At 42.9% G+C, this 16,782-nt stretch overlaps 1 protein-coding gene across 1 annotated transcript; it reads left to right on the forward strand.

Moving 5' to 3' along the window:
• The first annotated feature begins 2,622 nt into the window (after positions 1 to 2,622).
• LOC129350553 (cell adhesion molecule 1-like) lies at positions 2,623 to 11,378 on the forward strand. The gene is made up of 3 exons (XM_055017446.1): positions 2,623 to 2,652; positions 6,205 to 6,367; positions 10,805 to 11,378. Exons 1-3 carry the CDS (start codon positions 2,623 to 2,625, stop codon positions 10,921 to 10,923), a joined length of 312 nt encoding a protein of 103 aa, XP_054873421.1. The 3' UTR covers positions 10,924 to 11,378.
• Positions 11,379 to 16,782: the final 5,404 nt, after the last annotated feature.

The raw sequence follows: 16,782 nt of genomic DNA on the forward strand, positions 1-16,782 counted from the left end.
GAGCACTAAATCAGATAAAAAGTCTGAGAATTGAGATAAAAACTCAGAGTAAGGAGCAGGAGGACGATATACAACAACAAATAAAACTGGTTTCTGAGCTTTTAAATCTGGATGAGAGAGACTGAGAGTAAGATTTTCAAATGAACTGTAACTAGGTTTAGGTCTCTGGTTCATTTTTAAGCTAGAGAGGTAAATTGCTGCCACTCCTCCTCCTCGGCCCGTGATTCGAGGAACATGACAGTTAGTATGACTAGTAGGAGTTGATTCATTTAGACTAACATATTCTTCCTGCTGCAACCAGGTTTCAGTCAAACAGAACAAATCAATCTGGTTATCAGTTATCAAATCATTTACTAACAGAGATTTAGACGAGAGAGATCTAATATTTAACAGACCACATTTAATTGTCCTGTTTCTTCGCTCAGTTGAAATAGTGGTATTTTAATTAGATTTTTATGGTTACTATGTCTTTTGTTTAGTTTTGATTTGCTTAATTTATTGAATTTTGGTGGTCGGGGGACAGACACAGTCTCAATAAAGCTAAGTGATTTACTGGAGGGTGACAGCTGAGAGGAAACTGCAGAGAGGTGTGGAAGACTACAACTCTGCATCCTGGTCTGAACTCTGGGTTGTCATGCTTTAGGAGTTCTAATAAAATCAGCCATATTTCTAGAAATGAGAGCTGCACCAGCCAAAGTGGGATGGATGCCGTCTCTCCTAATCAGACCAGGTTTTCCCCAGAAAGAGCTCTAATTGTCTATAAAGCCAACGTCGTTTGCAGTACACCACGTAGACGACCAGCGGCGAAACGATGCCATACGGCTAAACATATCATCGCTTGTCAGATCAGGCAGGGGTCCAGAGAAAACTACGGAGTCCGACATGGTTTTGGCAAAGTTACACACCGATGCCACACTAACTTTGGTGACCTCCGATTGGCGTAACCGGGTGTCATTACCGCCGACATGAATAACAATCTTAGTGTATTTACGATTATCTTTAGCCAGCAGTTTCAAATTTGCTTCTATGTCGCCCGCTCTGGCTCCTGGGAGGCATTTTACTATGGTCGCTGGTGTCGCTAGCTTCACGTTTCTGACTACGGAGCTGCCAATGATCAGAGTTGGTTTCTCAGCGGGGTGTGTCATTGAGTGGGGAAAAACGATTAGAAACGTGAAGCGGTTTGTGGTGTGCCGGGACAGCGGGCTTGAGCTTAGGACTACGTTTCCTACGAACTGTCACCCAGCTACCCTGACTTCCCGGCTGCTCGGGAGCTGCTAGGGTACGGCTAGCAGAAGCTACACTAGCAGCTATATTATTGCGGTCCGCACCGGCTAAGGGAGCCTGGCTAACAGCTAGCGGGGTGTTTTCCATGGTGCGGAGCCGCGCTTCCAATTTAGAGAGCCTCGCCTCCAAAGCTACAAACAGACTGCATTTATTACAGGTATCATTATCACTAAAGGAGGCAGAGGAGTAACTAAACATGTGACACACTGAGCAGGAAAGAGAAGGAGAGGAAGAGGGAGAAGCCATGCTAACTGCTAAGTGCTAGGCTAGCGGACAGAGATAACAGATTAACTTAGAATTAAGTACTGAGAGGGTGCGTGAAGAAAACGAGTGTATGTTACGATTCAAATATTACCGCTACACACAGATTTAATGAATATCAAATTAGATGGAGTGGATAAGCTACAACAGTCACAGAACACAACACAGCGCTACAACAGGAAGTGACGCAATACGCTCACCGTAACGTCAGACGTCAGCAGGGAGAAACATCCAAGTGGCCAAATGAGATGTGATCCATTGCGAGCAAGGAAAGCTGCAGGAGGCAGCAGGTAAGGGTGACACAGCCGCCGGGTGGAGCATAGCAGGAGGCAGCAGCGGAGATGGAACGGCCGCCGGGTGGAGCAGAACAGGATGCAAGATCGGAGGTGGAACAGCCGCCGGGTGGAGCAGAGCAGGATGCAGCATCGGAGGTGGTACAGCTGCCGGGTGGAGCAGAGCAGGCTGCAGCAGCGGAGGTGGGACAGCCTCCGGGTGGATCAGAGCAGGAGGCAGCAGCGGAGGTGGGACAGCCGCCGTGTGGAGCAGAACACCATGCAGCAGAGGAGGTGGAACAACCGCCGTGTGGAGAACGACAGGATGCAGCAGCGGAGGTGGAGCAGCCGCCGGGTGGAACAGAGCAGGAGGCAGCAGCGGAGGTGGGACGGCCGCCGGGTGGAGCAGAGCAGGATGCAGCATCGGAGGTGGAACAGCCGCCGGGTGGAGCAGAGCAGGCTGTAGCAGCGGAGGTGGGACGGCCGCCGGGTGGAGCAGAGCAGGATGCAGCATCGGAGGTGGAACAGCACTCAGGGTGGACCAGAGCAGGGTGCAGCAGCGGAGGTGGGACAGCCTCCGGGTGGACCAGAGCAGGAGGCAGCAGCGGTGGAACAGCCGCTGAGTGGACAGGTGGAACAGAGCAGATCACAGCAGCATCGGTGGAACAGCCCCTGAGTGGAGAGGTGGAGCAGCTGCTTGGTTTTGCAGAGCAGGATGCAGCAGCGTTGGTGGGACGGCCGCCGGGTGGAGAAGACCAGGATGCAGCATCGGAGGTGGGACAGCCGCCGGATGGAGCAGACCAGGATGCAGCATCGGAGGTGGGACAACCGCCGGGTAGAGCAGACCAGGATGCAGCATCGGAGGTGGGACAGCCGCCGGGTGGAGAAGAGCAGGGATGCAGCATCGGATGTGGGACTGCCGCTGAGTGGAGAGGTGGAACAGCAGCCGTGTGGAGAGGTGGAAGAGCAGCCATGTGGAGCAGAGCAGGAGGTCGCAGTGGAGGTGGAACAGCCGCTGAGTGGAGAGGTGGAGCAGCTGCTTGGTTTTGCAAAGCAGGATGCAGCAGCGGAGGTGGAACGTCCGCTGGGTGGAGCAGAGCAGGAGGCAGGATCGGAGGTGGAGCAGCTGCCGGGTGGACCAGAGCAGGAGCCAGCAGCGGAGGTGGGACAGCCGCCGTGTGGAACAGAACACCATGCAGCAGAGGAGGTGGAACAACCGCCGTGTGGAGAAGAACAGGATGCAGCAGCGGAGGTGCTCCACCTATCCACTCAGCAGCTTTTCCACCGCTGCTTCCTCCTGCTCTGCTCCACCCGAATGCTGTTCCACCTCCACTGCTACCTCCTGCTATGCTCTACACAGCTGCTGCTCCAACTCTGTACTCAGCAGCAAAGCAGGAGGCAGCAGCGGAGATGGAACAGACGCCGGGTGGAGCAGAGCAGGAGGAAGCAGCGGAGGTGGGACAGCGGCCGGGTGGAGCAGAGCAGGATGCAGCATCGGAGGTGGAGCAGAGCAGGAGGCAGCAGCGGAGGTGGAACAGCCGCTGAGTGGACAGGTGCAAAAGAACAGGTCACAGCAGCATCGGTGGAACAGCCCCTGAGTGGAGAGGTGGAGCAGCTGCTTGGTTTTGCAGAGCAGGATGCAGCAGCGGAGGTGGAACGTCCGCTGGGTGGAGCAGAGCAGGAGGCAGGATCGGAGGTGGAGCAGCCGCCGGGTGGAAAGGAGCAGGAGGCAGCAGCGGAGGTGGGACGGCCGCCGGGTGGAGCAGAGCAGGATGCAGCAGCGGTGGTGGACCGGCTGCCGTGTGGAGCAGAGCAGGAGGTAGCAGTGGAAGTGGAACGGCAGCCGGGTGGAGCAGAGCAGGATGCAGCATCGGAGGTGGAACGGCCGCCGGGTGGAGCAGAGCAGGATGCAGCATCGGAGGTGGAACGGCCGCCGGGTGAAGCAGAGCAGGATGCAGCATCGGAGGTGGAACAGCCGCCGGGTGGAGCAGAGCAGGAGGCAGCAGGTAAGGGTGACACAGCCGCCGGGTGGAGCATAGCAGGAGGCAGCAGCGGAGATGGAACAGCCGCCGGATTGAGCAGACCAGGATGCAGTAGCGGAGGTGCTCCACCTATCCACTCAGCAGCTTTTCCACCGCTGCTTCCTCCTGCTCTGCTCCACCCGAATGTTGTTCCACCTCCACTGCTACCTCCTGCTCTGCTCCGCACGGCTGCTGTTCCACCTCTCCACTCAGCAGCAAAGCAGGAGGCAGTAGCGGAGATGGAACAGCAGCCGGGTGGAGCAGAGCAGGAGGCAGCAGCGGAGATGGAACAGCCGCCGGGTGGAGCAGCGCAGGATGCAGTAGCGCAGGTGGAACAGCAGCCGGGTGGAGCAGAGCAGGATGCAGCAGCGGAGGTGGAACAGCCGCCGGGTGGAGCAGAGCAGGATGCAGCAGAGGAGTTGGAACAGCCGCCGGGTGGAGCATCGCAGGAGGCAGGAGCGGAGGTGGAACAGCCGCTGAGTGGACAGGTGGAGCAGAGCAGGTCACAGCAGCAGCGGTGGAACAGCAATTTTAGGCTTCAGAGGGTTGAATTAAAGAGTAAATACAGAATTCATTGTAGGTCACATCTCAGCGCCACCTCCCCCATCGTCTTCAATGATAGTGAAAACATGCAGCTTTTTTGTCCCATGAAGGAGCAATCAGGTCCACGAACAGATGTTAAGGCGGGGTTGTCATGGATCCCTTCACCTGATCAATAACTTTCACATCACATTAAAACACAGCTTCAGGTTGTTGTCCACTCACACACCTTTTTTAGCTGAACTCCTGCTCTGAAAGTTAAAAAACCAACATAATGAACTTTTCCCACACTATTAAGAAGTACTGAACACTTTGTTGTGTGCATAAAAACTTTTGGATTATTTTTTTTCTAATCTTGATGATTTGTAAACTATGACAAACAGATTCTTAATGAAAGGTAGAATATGACAGGATTATGGTAATTCCTGTTCAGTACCTGATGGCAATCCAACCAGTTATTGTTGTAGTGATTGTGTTCAGTGGTTATTAAAGTGTCAGTAAGACACAAACGTGCCCAAAAAATAAACAGGAAGAAAGAAACTGAACTGAATGATTATAATGTAGGAAATTTGTCATTTCAACCATGAAGCATTTAAGGGATGCAAAGATCAGCAGTGGAAAAATGAAGCAGTCTAGTTTGGTTATTTATTGAGTTAAAGTGGAAAAAGTCCAGGTTAACCCTCTGAGTTTTTATTACATTTTTACTCACTGTGGCTCATTTTTCACTGCAATATAAAATCATGCACTTCTATGGAAACAGAACAACCATGAAGGCAGAGAAAGATCTCAAAGATATGCTCTTAGAATTCACTAAATAATTAAAGAAGACAAAACAAAAGTTGAATATGTTTGATTATTACTTTTTAAAAAAATGAAAAATAAAAACATGTAATTAAATGTACTATATTCTGTGCCCAGAGGTGTTATCAATACTGGAAAAAATAAAGACTCTGCACACTACAGATATTTAACTTCTACAGATATTTTAATTGGCATTAATACTCGTCTCACTTCTGCTCTGCGTAAACACTTCCTGCAGTTCAACCAAAAACTTCCTGAGTTTTTGTCAAGTTTGCTGGTTTTCAGTTATCTCAGTTATCAGCTGCTCATCTGTTGTGTTGAGGAGTGCAGAATTTTTAGTTTTTCACAGGATCTGGCCAGATTAAACGGCTTATGTTTGGCAAATGTTTAAATGAGACATAAAGTGATTTCTGTGAAATATACCAATCAATTTTATGCTCATATTTATAGATATAAATATCTATATAACTTAAATATTTAGTTTTACTGTAAATACCACCAATTTGCAGCCACAATTTTCCATCCACATTACAGATGAGTATTTCAAGGACCATCAGATATATGAAAATCAAAGGATTCTTTTAGTTTTTGCAGTTTCTGGCTCTGATGGAGCGTACATGTGAAATTCCTTCCTTTATTTTCACTTCTACAGACGTCCCTGCTGCTCTGTCTTAACTTGTCATGGTATGAAAATAATGATGTTTCTCTAACTTTTCCATCTATGAATGTTTATTTCCTCCTCGGTATTCCTTCTAACTACTGGATCCATTTAGTTATATGAAAAGGAAAAGCACTCAGTAGACTGGGCAGCTCTAGATTTACTGAAGTATATGAGTTAAGCCCACGGCAGCAGACAACCAAGACAATCGTGTCTCAGTCCTGTAAAAGCAGCAGATTCCATCGTTGGTACATTTAAATGTCTGGCATTAAGTCTAATCTACAGCTCCATCACGTTTAACTGTCAGACGTCCCTGTAGGGATGTGGCTGATTGCTATTCCCACAGTGTGAGAAGGAGCTTTAACAGGACGGCTTTTCTTCTTCTTCTTGTGTGCTTTCAGATTCTCGAGCTGGAGAAGGAGCTCCCAGAACGGTGGACCATGCAGTCATCAGAGGAGTGGTGGCCGTCGTGGTGTTCGCCATGCTCTGTCTACTCATTGTCTTGGGACGCTACTTTGCGAGACACAAAGGTGAAAATACAGATTTATGACCAGTAGAGACACAATATTTCTGCTGAATATGGTGATAATATGAACTATAATGTCCATAATCTGGACTCTTCTCACAAACTTACTGCAGAAAAATGCATTCAGATGCTTGATAGTTGATTCGACCTGTTGGTCTAAAAGAAACTCTGGACAGTAGCGGTAATTATTCACCAGAGGAACAGAAGGCTGCAGAAATAATAGAAAGTACTTTCTGCAGCATACTTGTAGGAACAATATAGGATTCTCCTTAACCTTCTGAACCATACAGATCTCTGTGGGCTCGTTTTTCACCAACATATTAAATCCTTCACCAATACGGCTGGAAATAGACAGAATTTAACCATGTGTTTTGTGCAGAAAAACACAGTTAGTAGGAAATTAATCTTTTCTTTTTCCTCGATTATTTATTTTACAAAAAAATGTAAAAATTAAAATGGGCACATACAATATTTTCCTAGTGACCAGGAATGTTACCCAGACTGGAAAAATCATGACTCTACATGCTGCAGATATTTACATTTGTTTGCTATCAGCTGGGTGTAAAAAGCTCATTATCACCCGTAAAATATAAGATTAACTCAAACCCTGTTACAATTTTTCAGTGTTTTAATTGCATTTAACCAAAAAAAAAAAAAAAAAAAGTCAGAAAGGAAATGATAAATCTGGCAATATTATGTGTTTTATCTTCAAAAGTTTGGAAAAAATGTTAAAATTTTTGTCATGGGACTGTCGGTTTCATCTGGATCAATAATAGCTTCCTGGTTGAACCAAAGAGCACAGAATTTATTTATTTATTTATTTATTTATTTTTTATTTATTTTTTTTTTTTTAAACAAAATCTGGTTTCAGCAAATGCCTTATTTTTACCTATATATATAGAATAAAGTGTTTGATTAAAGAACCTGATTAAAAGCTTAGATTTGTCCAACTATAAGACACTGAAGGGTAGTTCAAGGACCGTTGGAAAGTTTAAAATTATTTCTGTTTTTACCATTTCTGGCTCTGATTAATTCTGTTTCTAGCAACTTTCTAAAAATCTGCTGTCCTTCAGGAGGTTCTGGAGCTCAGAGAGTTAAATCCTGGGTATTATTTTTTGAAATCATGTCATTTTTATAGATGCACATATTACATACCTGCTATAAACAGAATTTAAATGTACTGTTTATCATTAATATTTTTAAATCAGTACCTTTTAATCGCGGCTCACTGATTTCCTCTGAAGCACCTGCAGGCTGAAAGCTTGATCAAGTGAAGCCTCTTTACTTTTTTCCTTCAGACATCATTAGATGGATGCGATCCAAATGATGGAGAGACGGCTATTAAGGCTACGGGTTACTGATGATGAGTAAAATTACATTTTTCATGCAGTCCTGCTGAATAGTATAGCAAATCCTGTATGCCGCCCTCATAACAGAAATAATTAGAATCTATAACAAATTTCACACTTAGATATTTCTCATGCAGCAGGAAATGGAATCGGCCACATTAAGCACTTTAGAGGGGAAGTCATGTAAATGAGGCAAATTAAAGGTGAATTATTATTTTATTTTAAGGTGAACTCAGTTTCCCATCAGATGTTTGTCCAGGAGTTAAAGTTCAAGCAAACATGTGAGCTGTTTGTGTGTGAGTGTCTGCAGTAATATTCCTGCTACATGTTTCAGCTTCACGTTGTCACGCCGTTAACTCCGACTACCGATAAAGTTTAGCTTCTCTCCCGTCAACCTGCTGGTCTGGATCTGGTCTCTGTCTGTCTCTGTGCAAAATGAACCAGATTAGTAAAGAAAAGCTTCCTGTGAGCCGCTGACAGAGTCTTCATGATCGATTAACGCTGAAGGCTGGAGGGACGGTCTGTTAGAGAAACTTATCCTGTGACTTTTAACGCCAGGTGTAGAATTTACGGCAACCAAAAAATGTTGTTTCATTGTCTGACAAAAAATCCAAAAATTCTGAAAAAAATTCCCTAAATTTCTGAAAATTTGCAAAACCTTCAGGAAGAAAATTCCAATATTTCCTTAAGTTTCCCTTAAAAATTTTATTTAAAAAAAATCCACAAATTTGGCAAGAAAATTCTTGTAAATATTTTCAAAAAAATAGTAAAAATCTTCCCAAAGAATCCTAAAAATATCTAAAATGATTCCATATATATCAGTAAAGCTTCTAATATTTTCTTAAGAACATTCACAAAAATATCAACCAAAATCCAGCAATTTTCGCTGGATTTTGGTTGATATTTTTGTGAATGTTCTTAAGAAACATTTTTAGCATTTCTTTTTTCCACCAAAAAATGTTCAAAGATTTCCCAAAAATGTTGATTGGGCTGATTTGCTGTTGTTGCCTTCCTCTAGTGGATATTCAAGGAAATGCAGCCATAAGGGTCACTATAACACTGCAGCCTATCAGGTTCTGTTGTCATCTGAAGCTGCAGCAACTTTGCTAAGACGGAGATTGAGTAGGAAAGAAGCAAGAGCAGCTAGACGCTCAGAGAAGTCACAAACAAACCCCCAGGTTAGTCAAACTAAGTTTAAAGAGAAAGCAAAGGGGAGTGTAAAACGCTGCCCTCACACTTTAAAGACTGACATCCCTGTTCAACCTCGAGCCACCATACTCAGCGCTGTTTTCCAGTCTATTCAGGATCACCAAAGGCCCAACTAATGCCCTTTTCTCCACATTTAGACAGTTTACTTTCTGCATCCTGTCTGGTTCATGATTCTTGGCCAGATCTCAGCGCTAACTTTGGTTCATACAAAGTTATGGAAACTCAGTCAAACTATGAATCACAAGCTTCAACAAGCTGGAAATATCTTTTAATATTCACATCTGGATTATTGTCACAACGCTGTTTTCCTCTCAGGTTGTTCACAACACATTTTCACGAGGAAATACAACTGGATGCCAAGTTTACAAATGAAGCCGAGGTCACTTTGACTAATTGTTTAAGGTATGAGTGGTAAACGGTTAACGAATTAAAGTGCCTGGAGGCCAGATATGAATATTCATGGCAGAATAATAATAATAATCACAAAGGAGAGAGATTTCCTGGCTTGTTTTGGTGGTCACACCTGTGCAGCACGATGATCAGACTGGAGCAGCCACTTAGAAAAGAATTATCAGTGACTTTTAATTGCCTCTGTTGGAAACTTTCCAATCATTCGTCAATAACACATTTATCTGAAGTGACCTATAACACTGAGAAGAGCAGAGCTGTCTGAAAAATCACCTTAAATAATGCTTTTATCTTGTAAACATGTCCAAATGATGTTTTTTTTACATATCCAACAGACATATCATGAGAATAATAAGCAGGCAGAACAATGGCTTAGCATGTCCACCTTGAAACTGCAGATGACAGTCCTGGAAACAACTAAATTACTGCAATATTACAGTTTTCCATTGTATAGAGTGACACAGAAGCCATTTTAAGACTTGAATGGAGTATTTTATTTGAAAAAAGACTCAAATGTGTAATTGGGATGCACAGAGATGAGATTTAGAGGTTAAATCAACAACCAGAGATGGTTTTAGAGGTTAAATCAACAACCAGAGATGGTTTTTAGAGGTTAAATCAACAACCAGAGATGGTTTTTAGAGGTTAAATCAACAACCAGAGATGGTTTTAGAGGTTAAATCAACAACCAGAGATGGTTTTTAGAGATTAAATCAACAACCAGAGATGGTTTTTAGAGGTTAAATCAACAACCAGAGATGGTTTTAGAGGTTAAATCAACAACCAGAGATGGTTTTTAGAGGTTAAATCAACAACCAGAGATGAGTTTTAACTGGAAAATAGTGTCACACTACCACAAATTTCTGATAAGACTCTTCAAATTGACGTTGGAGAATCAAAATTTTACCAGATATAGGTTGATGCCTGTCAGCAAACCAAGTTAAAATGTCAGATTAAACAAGAATCTCTACATATACCAGGTCACCATTCTTTTTTCCATTCTGAGCCCTTTGTTTTTTCAAAACAGCGTCTGTGCTTTTATTTTTTTCCACGTTTGCCACTTCCCTTCCACATCCAGTCTAGAATATTACTATCATCACCAAACTCTGCTGTGAAGGGATGTGAATAAATCTTGTAAATTGGGTTTGAAGTGGCTGACTAGTTCCTTTTTTTTTCTTTTTCTGCTGAACTTGACAAGGTTAATTTGAAGGTGTGCACCAAGCTCTTCCCCACACTCGAGATCATTTCAAACCGTGATTTTCACGTACCAATCGTCGGTTTACAAAAAAAAGACAGAAAATGTTGTACAATTTGAATATTATAACTTGCTGGTGCTGGGGGTATGTAAATGCGGCACAGTGAAGGATTTGCATAATTAGGTGCTGCGAGATGGAGGGGCAGATTTTAATCTTTGGTATGATCTGAGCAGCAGGCTATTATCCAGTCCGTGACCCTGTCCTCCTCCTCATCCTCAGGTACCTACTTCACACATGAAGCCAAAGGAGCAGACGATGCAGTGGATGCAGATACAGCCATCATCAACGCAGAGGGCGGCCACACCAACTCGGACGAAAAGAAGGAGTACTACATCTAATCAAACAGGACCCCTCACTCTAGTGTCCTCCTTTGGACACTGAGCTGTTTTTCTGGGGATGGGGGGCAGGAGGACGAGGTGGGGGTTGATGGAGGGTTTAGTGAGAGTAGAGGGGTCAAGGAATGAGGCGTGGGTTTTAAAGGAAGGCCTGGTTTTAAGCCGTTGTTTAGTCTAGTCTGCAGATGTAGATGGAATGTTTTGTGTGTTTAAAAAAAAAAAAATCCAAATCAAAAAAGGACAAAAAATGTTGGGGGTCCGGGGTTTTCGGTAACGGGGGTCAGGTCGGGGGTGGGAGGGTTCCAGAAATCACTGTAGAGAGCTTCACCATTCGACACCTCCCTAACTGCTGGTACGAATTTTATTTAGTTCAACCATTTGCAGAAAATTCTGTGCCTTGTTCTAAATGTTTTGGTTCTGTCCATACTTTGCATTTGTGTTGATCATCGTTCGCATAACCTCGTAATTAATAATTAATAAAGCCCGAGTATAATCACTTTGCTGCATGTGTCCTTGGTGGTGGTGGTTTGTCTGCGGTAATGAAAAGGTCAGCGATGCAGTCGTGTCTCTTTGTGTTAACCTTGCAAGCTCAAAAGGTTAATATAGATATCCTGACATGAATAGTACATTATTTACCCATTACATGTGCACAGCAACTGCATTATTATCTGACTCATCGCAGCCAGCCAGAGTTCTAATGAACTCTGGTAAAAGGCGTCCTTGTTTCCAATCACATATTATTCAGGGACTGGCTATTTAGCTCCTAGCCAGAGGCCTTTAAGATTAGGAGGCCATGAAGAGGCTCTGCAAAGCCAACCTTTACAGCCTTGTATCAACAGGTGAGCCAGAAGTGATTATGAATGATTTATTGATTGTGAGGGGCAGGAAGGAGCAGAGCTATAAACTCTGGTGTTAATAGCAAACCTTAAGGCTACTTAGGAAATTAGGCTGCCTGTAAGGACAACAATTAAGCTACTTGTCTTTGCTCTGCAATCAGACCAGAGAATACTGAACATATACAGTCAATTCTACCTACAGGTGCAAATAATGTCACCTGAACCTGATGTGTCATTTTTGTTTATAATTAGAAAGTAGCTTATTAGGAATTGTTTAACCTATATGTGAAGGTTCCACATGGTGAAAATCCATTTTTGCTGTTTTTTGAGGCTGCTATAATGTGGAATGTGACATTTATTTCTATAAGCCCCCAGTCAGTTAGATAGCTTCCCAATTTTACAAGCTAGTCAGAATTTTACTGCTTCATTGCAACTGTGGAGTCAACGGTTAGCTAACTCGCTGCCCGTTCAGAATGAGCAGCTTCCTCACAGTCAAGCAGATTTGTTGAGATAATTCTGCTCACTCTGAAATGTCTCAGCCACAAGGAAAGCTCACCAAATGTTCTGCTGACAGCTGCAAGAGCAAACACAAGAGTCTTCATGCACTCCAAGCATCTGAGGAACTGAAGACCCATCGGATTACTTTCAGTTTTGATGACAATGTCATCTCAACAATAGTAAAACCTTTACCCAGCATGTTAAAGTGGCTAACGTCACCATTAGTTACAATATATAGCTCATAGGTCAGAACTCAGTGGAAACACTGAGGAACAATCAGAGATGGTTGAACACAAGAAACAAGGACTGGGAAGGTTTCTGTGTTTGCATGTTGCCTGCTGTGCCTCAGTGAAACCAAACTCATCTGTTTACTTCTCTCCTGCTCTCTGTGCTCACACATTCTGTATTTTAACGCTGGAACATTCCCAGTAAAGCTGTTAAAATATTTTACTTTTATGTTTTTGTTGTCAGACAACAGAACAAGCATGAAAGAGTGACTAAAATGCGCACTAATTCTGCCATGTGATCAACTGTTTTACTGATCAATCACAGATGCAGAGAGAGTTTTCTTCCTGAAGTGGGTGGGGATACTGAAACGGCCCATTTAGAACAGGTCTAAAACCACGTTATACAGTCATTGTCAAGTCAAACTGGGAGAAGCTGAAACCTCATAGAAAGAAGAAGCTGAAGTCTGATAGAAAGAAGAAGCATTCACACAGGTGCTACACTCAGCTGGGGCGGAACCAATATGCGGCTGCAGGTTTGCTACCTGCAGCATAAAAAGGGACACACGCAGCACTGAGGAGGAACGGAGAATGAATGCGCTCGCTCAAACAAAGTGGCTGTGAGCGTGATGATCTGCGGCAAACTGTGCAGGACTGCTTCATCTACAGAAATCTGGGTAGCAGCCGGTAAGAGCAGAATCATGGAAGATCTGGGAGACTGTTTAACCAGCCGATGTGAGCCGCTGCAGAACGTGTTAGCATTAGCCACGGAGATCGGCGTCAGCCACAGTTAGTAATGGCTGATCGAGGCTTTGTTGAAGCTTCGACACTTCATTCAAAACATGGTTCATTACTCGAGGCCTCAATGACACACAGTGCTCGAGTAGGACATCTAGTGGTCAATAAAATGAAGTGCAATCAAGACGTGGTCGTTGGTTCATGGATTGTTTTGGATTTGATTCGCCATGCACACATTCCTGTTTGACTACACTAGATGATTGTATGGGTTCTAGTGGACACAAAAATAATATTACTAGTAATAATAATGACAATAACTATTGAAGAGCACGTTTCTTATTTCCCATGTTTGTCTGTATCCATATATACTCTTTGCTTATATTCTGTGTTATGAAACATTTAAACGGTGCTGCTACATTCATGAGATGTTCTACAAATACAGACTGATGTCATTTTCACATGGGGCTGGTGCAAATACAGATTATATGGGTTATTATGGATTTTGGCAAAATATGTCTTGGGGTTTATTGGTAAAGAGGTCAGTAAAGAGGGTGTGCTTATGTAACTGGTTATAAGGCTTTATTGAGAAATAATTTATCAACAGTTTTGGGACTCAAGCAGTTCCTTCTTTTACTCACTATCTCCCCAGCCTTAGAAAAAAAAAAACCTGTTCACACGGCACAGATGAGGCTGAGGTACACAGGAAATGTTTGGCTCCATTGCACAAGTTTGGGTAAACAGTTTTGTGGGTTGCCCAGTAAGCCAGTGGGTCTGCCGTTCTTTCTACAATTGCATTCGCTGAGGCGCTTTGCATTTGTCAGGCTCTACTTGCATCTTCGTCTAATAGGCTCCACAGTTGAACTGAAAAATATTGAAGATCATCATCATCATCACCAGAAATGTCAGTCATTCCCTATTCAGAAGAGAAAAAGAATACCTGTGGAAGGTGCTGCTGGTGGTGGAGGACGAGGCTGCGGTGGTGCTTGTGACGTAGATGACTGCTGCTTGGTATTCTTTATGTTAATTGTTGTGCATTCTGTTATTAAACGTTCTTTCACACTGGCTGCCACTCTGATTGGTGAATCCAAAAGTTTTGAACTGCAGAGCCACAAGTGTAGTCTAAAATAATACTGAATAGGTGATTATAATGACACCAAACCTAATTTTTGTTCATATGGCTCCTGAGATAATAATAAAAGGTGTAAACATAAGAATAAACTTACAAATCGTAGACTTGAGTCTACATGAAAGTAAATTTATAACTAAAAATACAAGCATAACATTTAATAAAAAGGAAAATAAGACCGAAGAAATATAAATGCTTAGAGTAAAACGTCTCTCTCTACCTTTATGGCTGTGGTCTGTGACACAGAGAAGGAGTGTTTGTGTCTCATGTGTGTTTCTCCACAGACACTTCAGATTCCATGTTGCATATCTGTTATAAATAATAGCAAGATGCACTTTTTATGTTGTATTTCTGCTACAACAGCAGAGATGAAGTGAAAGGTGATACATGGAACTTGTGAATACAGGAAACAAATCAATTCAATTCAGTTTTATATATATGGTGCCAATTGCAGGTCAGATTGTCTCAAGACGCTTCACAGAATCCATATGTCTGAAGAGAGAAAAATAAACTGCTGAAAGAGTTGGTCTGTCCTGTAAGTGAAAGCTAAACTCAAGTGGTTGACTGAGGATGTCATCCTTTCAGTCTCCTTCTTCACAACCAGATGAGGTTTTCCTTCTGTTGGCTTCACTCAGAAGATCCTCACAGTGAATATGAGACATCAGAGTAGCAACATCAACAGAAGAGCTTCATTTTACAGTGACTCTGGAAAGATTTCCTACTTCATATATAGTTTTCCAAGCACTGAAAGAAGAACAGGCCTGTAGTCACTTTTCCTTTAGGGTAGAGGACTGTTTTCTTCCTTCAACTTATCTGTACTGCAGTTTCAATGTAATAATTAACTGTAGTGTTAATCTTCACTTTTGTCATATTGTGGGATCTTATTTTTCCAATCTGCACTGCAGTAAGAAGTACTACATGTCAACAGTCATTACACAACGTTTACTCTTTACTGTACTTCCAAAGTGTAGCGTACTTCACAAAATCCTGTGACTCCCTGCAAATAGCAGTGTTTTTCGTGGGCTATAGAATTTAGACCTTTTTTTCCATGAATTTAATACCACCAGCCTTCATCATCACCACCTCTTGTTTAAATGTGTTTGTCTGAAATCGTTTTAAATCACATTTAAAACTTAATAATATGAAAGTGGACACTGTTATCCAGTTAAACTGAAACTGCTTTGTTCAAGCTATTTATGCATTAAATTCAGTTATATAGTTTGACATTTGTTAATTACTTTCATTCATTCTCATTCTACTTCTCAACCTGTTAATATTGTTTGCTACAGTATTTATGCAAACCTTTGCCAGCTATTTAAGCTGTTTGTCAACTTTTATTTCACAGGTTCAACTGGTAGCCAAACTTTCAAGTAGCTTTTTCCACCATCTATTCAGTTTTTCACCATTACTTGTCTATTTTAATAACTGTGTACTCCCATTGATTCACTCAGTTCTTCTATAAAACTGTAATTTCACATGAGCACAGTTGATGTTTCCACGTACCTCTTCACTACTGCAGAAGTTTCCTCTGATTGGGAATCACTGGTCTGAACAACAGGCCTGTTTTTTTCCTGTTGACTTGTAGCAGTAATGCACATATTCTGAGGTATTGTTTGCTTTTTAATGATGCAAACTGTTTATTTGCAACATGTAAGAAAGGCAAACTCAGCGAAGCAATGAGTTTGCAAGTAAAATAAATGTAAAAAGCAAAATAACAAAGCAACAACAAACAAACAACAAAGTAAAAGTAATTAATGTAATATCAATAAAATAAACAAATAAATTCATTCCTCCACAGTGGGACGCCAGCAGCTGCAAAGAGTCGTCCTTATTCTGCTGAAGAAACTTTGGATTCTCTTCAGCAGCTTTTTAGGACGACCAGAGGAAGCATCAACTGAGGAGTTGTTTTCTGTAGCTCCATCAGAAGGCCAGGAAACTACATCTTCATCAATCCAACACAGATCTCGTTCCTCAAGAGACCCAACAGCTGAGTCTTCATGGTTAGAGCATAGATCTGGTTCATCAGAATTCCTGGAAGCTAAGTCTTCCTCACTGGACCAGTGATCTAGTCGATCAGAATGCCAGGAAACTGAATCTCTGTCATTAGAACACAGATCTTCTCCATCAGAAGACCAAACAGAAGTATCGTCATGATGGGAACAGAGATCTTGTTCGTCAGACGTCCTGGAAACTGAGTCTTCCTGACTGCAGCTGGAAATGGACATCAAAGAGACAGAGGTATAAGAACTCCAGGAAAGTCTGTCAGACTCGTCTGAGGAACAGTCTTCATACAAGTCAGATGGATTGACTACTAGGACGACTGTTCTGTCAGACTCATCTGTAGAACTGGCTTCACCGTAGTCAGATAGTTTGACTGCTATGACCAACTGATCAGATTACCTGGTGGCTGGAGTGGTGACATAAAAGCCAATGTGTGACT

Source organism: Amphiprion ocellaris, chromosome 14 (genome assembly GCF_022539595.1).
Source record: "Amphiprion ocellaris isolate individual 3 ecotype Okinawa chromosome 14, ASM2253959v1, whole genome shotgun sequence".
NCBI classification, from domain to species: domain Eukaryota; kingdom Metazoa; phylum Chordata; class Actinopteri; family Pomacentridae; genus Amphiprion; species Amphiprion ocellaris.